Below are 14,404 nucleotides of genomic sequence, written 5' to 3'. Positions count from 1 at the left end.
CTGCAGCGTGAGTGGGAACTGGGTTTCATGTCTGACACTCTAATTTAATAATTTCAGAAACTACTACTCAAAATATTAAGTTCAGTTTTATTACTACCATGTTATTATACTACTGTGAAGGGATCATAATGTTCACGTACATCTTGTTGAACATCTCGAGTTGACAGAAATTCAAACCACTTCACACCTTATACACATGAGTTGTCCTGACGTCATTCATTCCATTGCTCTCCTTCATAATAACATAATGAAGTTATTAAAATGAATTCAGTTCTTACTAACAGAGACTGTCCTGTAAACTGAGAATCTGAGAGTATTTGCAGATGATGTCTTTGTGACTTTTCTTAAAGCAAAAAAAAAAAACTTCATGTCACCGTAAAGACTTTATTCTTATAAAGTCTTATTCTAGAAAATGTAAAAAAATAATAAAAATGTATTTTGACTGACGATTGAACTTTAAGTTTGTAAGTAGAATTATTGGGCGAAGAAATATAAAAGATTTTAAGTTGATTAAACTTGATATGTAGTGTGTTGGACTCAAAATAACAGTTGTAATCCTTCAAGTTTTTAAGTTAAAAACTCAAGTTTTCATAACACATTATCTGTACACCAACAAAAACTGTCCGCTTCTTCCCAAACAACAAGCCATGTGTCACCAAAGACATTACAATCACAGAGAGGAAGCCTGAACAGAGGCTCCAACAGAAGGACACCAGAGCAGTTAAGACTGGCATGAACTGGATATAAGACCAGCAGTCAGAGGACAGGGACAGTACAAATAACTGGGTGTCTACCTGGACAATAAACTGGTTAGTGGTCAGTTAATACAGCATGAATATACAGGACAATCCCTCTCAATCCTGGAAAATCCCTCCCACCCAGTCCCCTGTGTGCTGGCTGCACAGAGCAGCACTTTCAGCCAGAGTCTGATCACAGTCAAGTGCTCCACAGAACAGCACAGGAGACCCTTTCTCCCAGCGGCCATTAAAGTGTTCAACTCATCCCCCTTCTGTAAAAAGGGTCAAATAGTATTGTTTTTATTTCAGTTATTGTCTTGGTATCTTTGGTTTTTCCTTTCTTTTCAACTTTTCACATGGACAGAAGCTGTAACAAGGCACCACAACTTTCCTATGGGATCAATAAAGTTGTTTGAATCTTGAATCATTGCTTATTTTTTTAAGGCAAAAATTTCAAGTAACTTCAAAGTATCCAGACTTACTGTGTACGTTAACAAAGTTGAGCTCCTTTAATCAACTTATCCAACAGAAGACATTGCACCTGTTGACCGCCGACCATCAGCCTGCTGTGTCATGGTCCTTAAGCTTTGGAGCAAATAAGTCCTTCTTACCGGTGCTGGAGGTGTTAACCTGTTAACTAAGCTTTGCTGTGGCTCATTGTGATGGGTTCTCGCCTCCCAGCCACCTCCACACTTATTTATGTAAGTGTTAGCTACCAGTTATTTGAAGATCCAAATGAATGATATAAATATCATCAAGTACATTTATTATTACAGGTTAATACATTATTCTGTTAATAGCAACCTTGAAAATACAGTAAATTTTAGTTTATGTACTGTGCAACTACTATGTGACAGAAACTGCAGTTTCACAGTATTCCCTCCTTTTTATGATTAATATGCCAAAGTACCTCAATTAATTGGACTATTTTAAGAGCAAAACTAATCACAAAAGCTTTAATTTGACAGTTTTCAGCTGCCAGGTGTTAAAGCCTAATCAGCACCTTTCATAGCACACAACCCAAAGGCTGAGACTGAAGATTATTCTTCTATAAATAATGTATCGTTCGCACACATTTATCAAGGTAAAATAGCTCTTAATGTGCACAGTGTCAGCTTTTCAGAAGCCAGGACACATCTTTCAGTCTGCATTCATTGTGATCCTTTAACTAAAAACTCCCAGGCTTGTTGCAATCACAGCCACTGAACATTTCAACAATGTCATCGCTCGCTCCTTTTCTTATTTCTTGTCTTAGCCGACTCTGTCCAGACCCCCTCTCCAATATGACAATGGCCTAAATGTGTGTCTATGTGCCGTCTGCATGGCCGCTCATCTGGAGGATTCCGTTGTTTATGTGTGAAGGATAACAGACAAACTGTTGCCTCTTCATCCCTCTTGTCCTCTTTATCTCCTCTCCCTCCTGCTGCCTCTAAATATTTATCTCTGCTGTCCACTTAGTGTGAAGTCTCAAATTATCTCCACCCTGTCTTCTTATCTGTTTTACTGCTTCTCTCAGTGTCAGGTCAGTGTGTGTCTGTGCTTGTCTTTTACGATCAGACATTCTTTCCACCTGCACAAAGAATTACTGGATTACAGAATCTGCATTGATTTCACGTTACAGCCCTTCATATTCGGTCCTTGCCTCTTACATATACTGAAGAGCAGGGAGAAAAGATCAGAACTCCAGCAGCACTTACAGGACACACAACTTTATTGCCTGGCAAAGGCAAAAAGGCCAAAAAACACATTGAACTAGATTTAAAGTTGTTCTTCATCCGACAGTTTTGCCTAACTTTTAGCAACAGTGGGTGTTTCTGTTTTTGGGGAGCATGATAAATTCACCAACCCACACAAAATATCATCTTGGCTTGTGAGTGTTTACAGACAACTATCTTTTGAGCTATAATAGGTTTTTGTCAAACCAACCACACTTACATACACTTACGTCTTGGTGCCTAAATACAATCAAACCACTATCTTTGCAAAGTTGGAATATGTTGTTAATGTTTAGGATGAACAAAGTGTCGAAGTGTGACTGGTGCAACTTCAAGAGGTGCCAGCTGTGGGTGTAAACGGTTGCTCCCCCTCCCCAGTTAAATAGAACTGGCTTTTTCCCAAGCTAGACAGAAACCTTCAGGAAACAATTACTAAAAAATCGAACCTGTGAAATAAAGTTGCCCTAGTTTTTCAGCACAAAATAAGTAAAAACACCAGATATTCAAAGGTCTGTTTGTCCAGTAAAAAGCTGCAGATGTTAGACTAGTGTGAATAAAGCCAACCATTATCTTTGTCTTCAGTCTATTATGCACACCCCTCACAAATGGCTCCATTAATAAGGCGTGAAAGGTTTTTTTGATAGTGTAACTCCTGCTGTTGCTGAAAAACCAAGACAGGCCAAAAACAAACAGGAAAATGGAGACAGAGCTGGAGAGAAGCTGACAAACCATCAACTAGAAAGGCAGCGACACCGAGCAAATGACAGTGAGTGTAAGACACTTTGAGACTCAGGGAGCGAACGGGGGAGACAGTAATTACCCTTCAGTGTGAGAGGGAGGCTGACAGAAGAATACAGAGACTCGGTCACACCGGACATTTCGTGTTCTCTCTGTTTCACACTGAAAATGTGTTGTTCCTCAGTGCAGCAGTTAAATCCAATTAGAAATCAAATCCCACTTACCTTTAAAGCTAAACACACTGCAATTTGACAGAATACTCACAGTGTGGCTGACATATTTATATGACACACTGTGTTTATTATTAGCATAATGAGGAAAAGTGGATATGTAAATGTCACATTGCAAATACATGATATCGAACAAGCAAAATTTTGCTTGAAAAAGTAAGAGAGCTTTCTTTTTTCCTACTATAACGTCCAATCTTTCAGAAAAACATTGCGAAAGACTGTGGATCCAGGTTTGAGATCCGTGTGTGGTTTATTGTAGACAACAAAACAACTTGGCTTAAGGTTAGAGAACGTTCATGGTTTTGGTTAAAGTTGACATGGGGATACATTTATTGGTGAACTTCAGTGGGGCTGGCAGGTCGATGGGATGAACTGAAGCCTGAACTCAAAGGCTGTTTTTTTTATAGAGCAGATTCAGAAACAATATAAAACATGGCTACAATCTCACTTGGTCTGATGTGTCAAGTTGGTTATGATGTAAAATATTAGGTCATGTTAGCTACTGTTGGCTAAATTATACTAGATGGTGCTTTATAACTAATATTTGTGAGACAGCTTATCAACTTTGACTCGTCTCTATTGCGTTAGTGTAAAAATATAGTTTATTAATAACTCGACACTGAATAAAGTTAAAGTCAATGTTCTGGAATTGAATATCGGAGGTCGAGAAGGTGCAGAAACCTTCGTCATAACTATGGACATAACAGACATAAAGTACAAAAAGAAAGGAAAACGACGACCACAACACAGATTTGAGATGGACATCGTGGACTTTAGAGTCTACACAGGAAAATTAAGGTAAAATAACTTTGGAAAACAATGAGAACTTCAGATAACATGTTAGCTACTATTAATTATGTTAAGCCCTCATACCTCTCCATCACCCAACCTCCATACCAGTGCCCCTCAGCTCCCACTCAGGATGAAGACGCTTAACTATCTCCGCTCTCTGATGAGCCCATCAATGGACCCAATTCAGTTTGCCTACCAGCCAGGGATCAGAGTTGAAGATGCTGTCATCTTCCCCCCGAACAGGGCTCTCTCTCACCAAGAGAAGACTGGGAGCTTAGTGGAGAGTTAGGTATTTGACTTCTTGAGTGCTTTTACTACAATCAAACTTGTGCTTTGGAGAGATAAGCTGTAGCACATGGGGATGGACTGTCCACCTGGTTAACATGCTAACCAACCAAAGGACTTGTGCCTGTGAGTCGGACATGGTTGTCTGCGACACAGGAGCCCAGCAAAGAACGATTCTGTCTCTTCACCATTTACACTGCAGATCTCATGTTCAGCTCAGCAACCTTTAGAAGTTCTCTGATGACTCTGCCATTATCGATCTGATCACAGATGATGATGAAAGCGGAACTGCCTCCAGTTCAATGCGAGAAAAAACCAAAGAGCCAGTGGTGAACTTCCGCAAACACACACGCTATTCACCAATTACCGGTGAACATCCAGAGAAATGACATCAAGAAAGTGGACAAATACCTGGGAGTTCACCTAGGAAAGGACAGAGCAGACTTTCTGCTGAGGAGAAGCACTACCGAAGACCTTTTTTGATTCTGTGGAAGCTTCCGCCTTGTCTACAGTAGACAGGAAGAGACTGGATAAGTTGATCAGGAAGGCCAACTCAGTCTTTGGAATGCCTCTGGACACAGCACAGTAGGAGATAGAAGAATGGAGGTTGGTAGCCAAGCCATCATGTAGGTGGGTGTAAGAATATTAATATCTTATTTATTGTACAGAAACACAGAGTTATGCAAAACACTTTCTTTCAGTTGGCAAAATACTGGAAATCTACATGATAAAAACACTGAATAGTAATTGCAAATTCTAATTTGTAAATAAAATTCCCTTCTGTTTATAACTATCTGCATCATTATTTTCACACTACACAGAACATATGTGATAATAAAAATATGAAATACATAATTTGAAGCCAGAGAAAAAAAGCGGTTCAGTAAAAGAAAATGAACCGGACAAAAAGAAAGCGGAAACGTTTAATCATCTTCTTTGTGATTTTCCTGCTTCACTGAATGCTTCTGTCTGATGACGGCCTTTTGTCTCAGCAGCCGCTCTGGATTGTGAAAAAAAAAGCTTTTACTCCACCTGAAGGGAAGTGAAAGAAAAATGTCGACTGCACACGACACAGAAGTGAATTCAAACATCAGACGAGCTGTTGCTGAAACAGCTGCTGTCACGTCGATCAAACAAAGCAGATTCAGCAGACTGCTCATCGGTCACCATCACAACAGTCAACATTAGATGGAGCGTTTACACATTCATTACATTTAGTTACAGCTGGAGAAATCTCGAAGAGACGCAGCTGTATGTTCTCAATCTGTGGTCTGTGTAATATATTTGCCAATTGTCAGCAACTGCTCCAAAACATCACGTCTTCGGCACAAACAATGCTGCACGGTCCATTTTCTGTTGAGCTTCGATACACAGATGATGCCCTGATATCTTCCTGTAGAACTTTACTGTACAGCGGAAAATTCCAAGCAGCTCTGGGATGCAGGGATTCTGGTAGGTTCATGGTGACTGTAGGTGTGAATGTGAATGGGTGAACGGCAGGATCTTCCAGACTCACACCTGGTTGTCATCACATTGACTGAAATGCCGGACCCCCAAGGTTCACATACTTTTGCCACACACAAATGTTTAAAATTGTAAAGAAATTGATAGGCTTCACGTTTTAGTCTTAGCGGTTTGATTCTTTTTATATACGACTTGTGTGGAATCACTTTTTTATACTCTTGCAGAATTAGAGAAAATTGTAAAGGGTTCACAAACTTTCAAGCACCAATGATAAAAATCTGTCCTCCTCCAGATCTTAATATGCAATAATTTTCATTTGTTTTGCAGCTTTTTCCAGAAATTGACCGACTTGAAGGAGGGAAAATGAGGCAGCATTTCATTAAAGGGAGAAAAGGTGCTGTTGTCTTAAAAACAGGGCCTCACAGATTCAGTGAACGAAATGGCAGCGAGAGAGAGAAAGAGCAAGAGAGCAAATACAGTGTGAGTGAGAGACCCCGAGTACAGAGAGAGAGAGAGAGAGAGAGAGAGAGAGCGAGAGAGAGCACAGGAGATCCCAGCCCTCAAGCTGCAGAGAGAGAGGCAGCACGAGCAGAGTAAGAGCCACTCAGCTCCTGATCATCACAGAACACCGACCCTCTGCTGGAAAACCTGGAAACCACATGAAAACACTTCCGCCTGCTGATGGGCTCCAGACAAATGGGAATTCTTCATTCCTTTCCTCTTTTTTATTGGGTTTCCATAGGAAAGTGGCACACAGTAAGAGGCGTGGAAGTATCCCAAGAGGGAAAGATGAAGCTTTTTAAAACCTGAGGATTTACGGGAGCTGGAGGAATAGTGAGCCACATCTGTGCCGGTCTGTGGACGTGCAGGGTGACTGACGTTTTCCACTGAGGGCTCGTTCAAGCTGGAGGACGGGGAAAAAAATCACGGAATATTTAAAGATTGTTTTTGGACAAGGTGAAAAACTGAGGAATGTTGTTATGTTACTGCAAGTCAGACATTTATCACCAAAGTAAAGTAAGTGTGTGTGTGTGTGTGTGTGTGAGAGTGAAGGGAAAAGTTAGTGAGCGCACACACACGTCAAACATCATCATGTTCAGCATCCATCTCTGTCGGCTGTCGACAAACTGTCACAGGTGCAGGGATGAGTTGAGAGAAGACGGCAAGGACACACACACACACACACACACACACACAGGCAGTGAGTCCATCTGTGCAGGTATGTAGCTCAGAGTGAACCTGCTTTCACACAGGAAATTGGAAAAGTTATGTGCTAATACAGAGTGAAGCTTTATTTTTCCTTCTTTCTGGATGTTTTCATTGTGAAAAGACTGAAGCCTGTTCGCTGGACTTTGGTTCCACCAGCAGATGAAACTCTGAGCCACAACACCCCGGACTTCACATGGACCTAATGTTTTTAACATGAGTGCAGACTTCAAGGACGAGGAACCTGCAACTTACCACTGTGCTCCGGCTTCAAACGGATTCTATAATCACAAGACGGGAAACCTTTTTTTTTTTTCTTAAAGAATGAAGACACGAGCAAATGAGTCCGACTCCTTTGGAATAAGCAGCGATGGCGTTAAATGGCCTAATTTCAATCCATTCAACATTGTGCTTTGAAATTGAACAGCTGCTCTTTTTGTGGCGCTGAATTCAGCAGTCTATTTCTGCCCCACCACCCCGCCCCCACGTGTGGATCCAAACAATTCCGAGGTTGGAGAGTAAATATGTGACAGCTCATTACTGCAGTGATAAATGCTGTTATACTTGCAGTGTTCATGCGGGGAGAGAAGATGAGAAGCCAGTAAATAATGACAAGACTTCCCTGTGTCTTACTCCACTCTGACCCATTTTCCAGGCAGCAGTCCTGAGGCGTTTCCGTCTCTGACTGCGTTACCAAGCTGACACCATGAACCTGCGTGGTGGTAACGTGTCGGAGTTGATCTCCAACACTGTCACAGCTGTTACCACAGCGGAGTCCGACCCCGGGCGTCCACGTGGATTCGAGGAAAACACCCTCCACATGGGCAACGTGACTAACTTGGGGTGTCAAGGGGGCGACGTGCTCCGTAACGCTGTGGACGCACAGTTGGGAAACTGGTCTTACCCTAACGCTGGAGGGGTTTATGGTGAGGACAGGATTTATGGGCCCCAGTGTTCCCCCCGAGAGATGGGGAAGAACTGGGCCGCGCTGCTGATTTTAGTTGTCATTGCCGTCACCGTCATGGGCAACATCCTGGTGATCCTGGCCGTGTCCCTGGAGAAAAAGCTGCAGAATGCCACCAACTATTTCTTGATGTCACTGGCTGTTGCTGACATGCTCCTAGGCATCTTGGTCATGCCGGTTTCCATGGTGACCATTCTGTACGGTAAGTGACGAGTGACACTGATGCTGGTGCTTCATTAAGTTGACATTTGGTGTGTGGCTGAATGTAATCCGACGGGCGCACTCTTCCTTCTCTCCCTGTAAACAACGTGCACCTGCCTGCATGTTGGAGGCTGACGTTTGAATTCAAGCTTGACTCTGTGATGGAGGTGTTCAGCGTTGTTGACACTGGGTTTATTTGGAGAGCTGTTTCCGTGTATAAAGAAGCTGGTGCACGTGCCGAGACGAACGAGCGGAGCCCACAGGACAGTGCCAGTGCAGAATTGTACAAACAAAAAGTCCAAAGTACAAACTGAATAAAGAAGAAGTTGGAGTTAGGATCTCGCTTCATCTGTTATGTACTTTGTCACCTGCAAGTTCCCATGACATGAACACTGTGGCAGCTTTGACAGTGTAACAACACCATCTGCGTGTCAGCTCGTTTGATCAAACACACTGTTATTTAGGTCGACACACTGCGTCAGCACAAAGTCAAGAAAAGACGGAATTTGTTTCAGTTATTATGTGATGCAGCTTTTCAGACACGTGTATATATGTATATATATATATATATATGAAAAAGAATGAACTTTTAATTATCCGCCCGGTGTTGAATATAGATTTTCAAACAGAGCTGCAAAAAATGTCTTGTCTCACTGCAGGACGTGTCTTAGCTGGCACCTGGATGGACATCACTTACATCTGCTATCTTAAAGAGAAGTCTAAGGGTACAAGACTGTGGATATTAAAGTAAAGGGATATTAGTCAACCAATGAATTAAAGGGCGACTTCACCAATTTTTTACTTGCTGTCTAGGGCTTTAGTTTAAGGTGTAAATGTACATTAATGCTTTTAAACTCCCTCTGACTCCCCTGTAATAAAACATTTCTCTGCTTCTAGATAAAAAACTCCTCGAGATGACATCAGCCGGAGGGGTTTTTAACATTAGGTGTTCAGATGATGTAATCTGGGGGAGCTCTGGAAAAGCAGGTTGACCATGATTACAAGCTCTATAGTGTGAACAATGAGATGACATAATCTGAAGTGAAGGTTCCTCCATCCAAGTGATGTCATATGGAGGCATTTGAGGCGCCTTGAAGGAGAGAGATCTTTTGATACAGGGAGTCAGAGGGAAGTTTAATGACATAATGAACATCCACTCACTACCTATGAACAAATGAAGTTCAAAGTCAGTGAAGGCATCTGTTAAACTCACTCTGATGTCTAATCCTGATCACACAGTTCACCGTAATACAGATAATTTACGAACGAAATCTCACCTGCTGTTCGACAATGGTTATATGCAAATGCTGGAATACAAACAGTTTCCAGCAGGACTCCTGCACCATGTGCAGTGTGGCGTTTTTTTAATTCCAAAGGAAATTAGGTCATGATACAGTTAGATGTTTATTGTAGCTTGTGCTGATGTGAGCCCTGATTGACAGCTGTCACAGGGGTGTCGCTGTATGCACTGCATCATGGGTACTGTAGTAGCTGAAGCCACGCCCCCATACCACAGTATTTTTAGAACAGTTATTAGAATCATGTATGTTCTTCCTGCGTGGAACCTCAGGAAAGAGAAACTGAGACAAGCATTTTTCATATTTTCATACTGTATATCTACATCTTTACATCTCGGTGTTTCTGCCTACACTTCAAAAAATATCCTGAAATATGCATCATGCTCGGTTCAAGAAAGCTCTAATCGGATAAGAAGCGAGGATTTGCTCCGGTTTGATGAAAGCCCACTGATAATAGCATCAATTCTGTCACTGCCCTCACTATCAGCAGGAAAAGACCTGACCCGCTCCGTCGGCATCTTTTCACCCTTTTAGATCTGACACTTATGTAACGGCATCTGTTCTTTCCAGCGAGTATAAGTAGAGTGTAAATAATTGAGGAAAGACATCGTTTTGCGTCATATTTCATGTCCTAACATGGAGCGGAACGGCACGATGTTGGCCCGAGGCAACAACTTACAGTGTGGGGACATGGTGTGTATAAAATTAAAATATTTCTTTAAACTATTGAGCACATGTCTTTTTAGTCAAGTTAACGGTGTGTAAAGGTGGAAAGGAACATTAAATTCATTTCAAACATGCACAGCTATGGAGCAGAGCCACGGATCCAGTTTAAGGCTTTGAGTTTTCCTTAAACCGACATCATTTGTCAGCCAACGTCCTCAATTTCAGCTCCTCAACGCAACACAACATTCCCCAAACATTTTTTTTCATTGGAAATAAAGTGTAAAATAAAATTACACACAAAAAAAACAACGCGTGAACCTAATTTCACGACAATCCTTCCAACAGTTGTTGAGCTACTTCACCAGAGGCCAAACCAACTTCATGCTGGTCCTAAAAGAGAAAAGATCATGGGATCTTTGGGTTCTGGTTGTCAGACCTTTACCATAATATAGAGTCCGCAGTGCTGTGAAACAACAGGGGCTGCAGTTTGTGTGTGGAAAGCAGAGCTACCATGACGGGATGTAAATTAACTCCAGCTGCAGGCAGCTAGTGTCCATATGCACTTCTTTAACCACGTCCCTCACAATAATACTAGTACACACACACACACACACACACACACACACTGGAACAGCAGCACATGTGAGCTGCAGTAAATACAAAGGCCTCCCTACACAATGCAATGATCCCAGCAGACTGGGTGGCACAGAGGAAAGGATAGAAGGCGCATTACAACCAAAAAGAGACTTGAGACGTGATCTGGACTGGCAAACAATGGTGTCAGCATCTCAGTTGGAATGAAAGAAAAGAACAAGGATGCATTGGGGTGTTAGGAACCTGGTGCAGACGCAGAAAAAAAACCCAGGAACTGAACCATAAAGTGCACAAACTCACACATATTTGGATTTACTTTTTTTATTTGGTTTGTACATCTCATTATAGATTTGCGTACCTGTGATGGACATCGATAAACTTTGTAAAAGTTTGTAAATGTTTGTAAAATAAGCAGACACCTATCAGACTAACTGAACCTTTGGTTCTATCCTCTTAACTCTGGAACTCTGGAACCTGGTGGTTCAGGTGGCTGCTGGTTAACACTGAGGTCTGTGGACTTCAGGAAGCAAACACACACACACACACCTTCCACCGTCCTTCACTCCGCCCCGTTTCCTTTTCTCCCAGCTTCCCTCTCCGTCTCCGGAAATGTCACGAGCCACTGCTCACACAAGAAGCTTTAAGCCTCGATTTGCAAATTCATTTGCATGAAAACAAGCGCAGCAAATTAGTCAGAAGGAAGAGCACTTCCAAAAAGAACGACCTCCAGTGCTTATTCCTCTCTTTCCGCGGTCTTTAATGAGGAGACAAAAGAACTCATTAGCCACGCCGATGCCAAACACAAACACAGAAACACACACACGCTGCAATTATCTTCTCATGTTGTTACACAGCAATGGTTTTTTTGATTGGTTTACTGAGCCAGAGAGAAAACACAGCATTGTCTCAGGGTGAGGGAGCAGCCTGATAATATCCCAGGAGAGAGACTGTGGTCATGAGTCGGGGGGCAGGAGGTTATTATTGATGTCAAATAGAAGATGATGGGTGAAAATGAGGGATAAGGTTGTGGATGCTTGTTAATGAGGTCATGGATTAGTTAGTGGCTGATGTCACTGTGGAGATTAGATTATTAACGAGGTCATTCGCTCTCATGCATGATGCAACAGGTGAGATCACAGGTGATCATTTAGGTCATGTATTAGACTGGATGAGATGATAAAGTACGCACATTGTGGATAAGATCCATTAGGTTGCATTAGTAAGAAGACAAGCTCCTGAAAATGTCCCGACTGTAACCGTGGATCGTTAGCATCCATTAGCATCAGGAGGTGAGAACCAGAGGTGCGCTGTGACAGTTCTAGCTAAGATTTTCCAATAATGCGACTGCAGCCTCGGAGCTGACAAAAAGAGACATTTATTGTGTCTTTTCTTCAGCAGCATTTAGTTTTCTATGTCTTATGAAGCACAAGTGATACTGGTGTTGGCGAACTTGTCAGTAGGGATTTTCAATCATCTAGTTCCCACAGTAGTTCAGCAAGTCCTCAGTCTTAGCACAGACTCAAGTAGTTTGTCGCCACCCTCTCCTACAGCCATAAACATGCTTAGATGTAAACCGTTAAAATGCCATTTTTATAATAAACTTGAGCATCTGAAACTGAACTTATTATCTCATTACAGTATTTATGATTCTTAAAATTGTACCTGAACAGAATAGAGGTGTTTTTACTAGCAGGACCATTCAGTGCAGTCACTTGTTCATGTCGCATTGTACAAACCAGACTGAGGAGCATCAGGGTTAAAGAAAACATCAATATCAGACTATTGGGATTAAGTCTGAGTCAGAGATATCAGGACAGCTACAGAATCTACATCTATTCATCAAGCTGCAAATTCATGAAGACTGGCAGTGAAAAATCTGAATCTGTACAAGCCAGTGGGCAAAGATACAAAGTATGTGTTTTCTCCACAAAAGAAGAAGAAGGCAGATTTTTACTGAATAAACAGGGATTTTCCTGCAGAGGAAGAAGTGAGGGCGAAATACATGAAAGTGCTGGGAAAAAGTGAAAAAGAAAACTAGCTGTTGCGAAGCATCATGGTTCATAAATGCAGTCTCTCATATGCAAATCTCTCCTCATTTTGTAAAGCTTGGAATGGACATAATAGTTAAAGCTTTTAGGCTTTCGGAGTCCTTGTACGTGCAGTCATGTATCTGACAGGAGGGCGGCAAATTCAGCTCATCAGTTTACCAGCTACAGAAAATGCTGATGTGTTTGTCTGGTGGAGCCACGTTGGCAGATGGCCTGACGATGACTTAAAGGTCCTGTTGTGTCCAACAAAGCTAAAACAAACATTCCAAGTGTCCTGGGAAAATAGGAACTGACCCTGCAGATACTGTGTGACTGTGTGAACTCTTCCTTTCTATTACACACAAAAGTGCAGATGGCAAAAACCATTTTATACTTTATAGTTTGTTTTTGTCGTGTGTTCCCCTGGGATGAGCTGTCAAAATAAACCTGACAGCCCGTTGCGCTTTCTTACCTCCCACAATCCTCCTGCCACTGCTTCCACAACTTTAAAGAGCTTGAATAACTTAAGTTTCACTTGACTAGAATTTGCACCCATGATAGTTGAAAGATGTACAGTTGAGGGCTCCTGTCTGAATTATCGACCAATAAAACATAGAGAATGATCATCACGAGCTTCTTTTACCAGATGGTTCCTGCATGTTTTGGCAAAATTCCTCTGGGGAAATTGACTTTTTTCCCCCAAAGAGATCAACAGCACTTGAAATACTGTCGTTCATGTTCAAGTGAAGCAACTCTGGAGTGTTAGACTGAGAAGCAGACCAGCAGGCAGCAGATTTAGCTGTAAACTCCCATCGGTTTATTATTTACATTTTTTTTGTTTGTTTCATTTTTATCTTTCATCGGCAGTATTGCCAAGTAAGTGACAGAACTGCTTTGGAAGCAAAAATAATCCCAATCAAATAGTTTTTCTAAATTGAGTTCAATTTAGTGCAGAGTGAAATGTTTAGCAGCCTCAGACTGGCAGAATGCTTTAGAGGGAAACTTTGCTTAATTGGCCACGTCAACGTCTTGCATTCAAAACGTTACTTAAAGAGCAATTTCACAAGTTTTCAACTATGGCTTTAGTTTAGGGTGTAAATGTACATTATTACTGACTTCCCTATATTAAAATATTTCTCTGCTTATAGCTGAAAAACTCCCCCTGGATGACATCACCCAGAGGAGTTTTTTTTTATCATAAGGACTGATGATCCGTTGATGTCACGTGGAGGAGCGATATTTTAATAAAGGGAGGTCAGAGTGACATTTAATGAAATGTGCTACTCAAACTGGAACCAAAAGAAACAAGTTAAATATTAGTGAAGACGTTGTTTAAGTAAAACTACATTCTATTATTCTGTATTTTTTATTATTAAAAATGTAAATCTGAAATGTAATTAGTTCCTATATCAAATCAATCTAGACATAAACGTATGAGACTATAAGACAGTGAGACCAATGCACGTAAAAATGATAAGAACCTAATA

General features: G+C 41.5%; 1 protein-coding gene across 1 annotated transcript in view; it reads left to right on the top strand.

The window, feature by feature from the left end:
• Positions 1 to 5,224: 5,224 nt before the first annotated feature.
• Positions 5,225 to 14,404, top strand: part of LOC137133418 (5-hydroxytryptamine receptor 2A-like) — a 59,643-nt gene continuing 50,463 nt past the window's right edge. Inside the window, exon 1 of the mRNA XM_067517033.1 lies at positions 5,225 to 8,333. Within this exon, the coding sequence (XP_067373134.1) occupies positions 7,874 to 8,333 (460 nt within the window). The 5' untranslated portion in view covers positions 5,225 to 7,873. The remainder of the gene's footprint in view (positions 8,334 to 14,404) is intronic.

Source organism: Channa argus, chromosome 9 (assembly GCF_033026475.1).
Source record: "Channa argus isolate prfri chromosome 9, Channa argus male v1.0, whole genome shotgun sequence".
Classification (NCBI taxonomy): Eukaryota; Metazoa; Chordata; class Actinopteri; order Anabantiformes; family Channidae; genus Channa; species Channa argus.
Note: the sequence above shows the minus strand (reverse complement) of the source record. Positions and strands in the feature narration are given on the sequence as shown.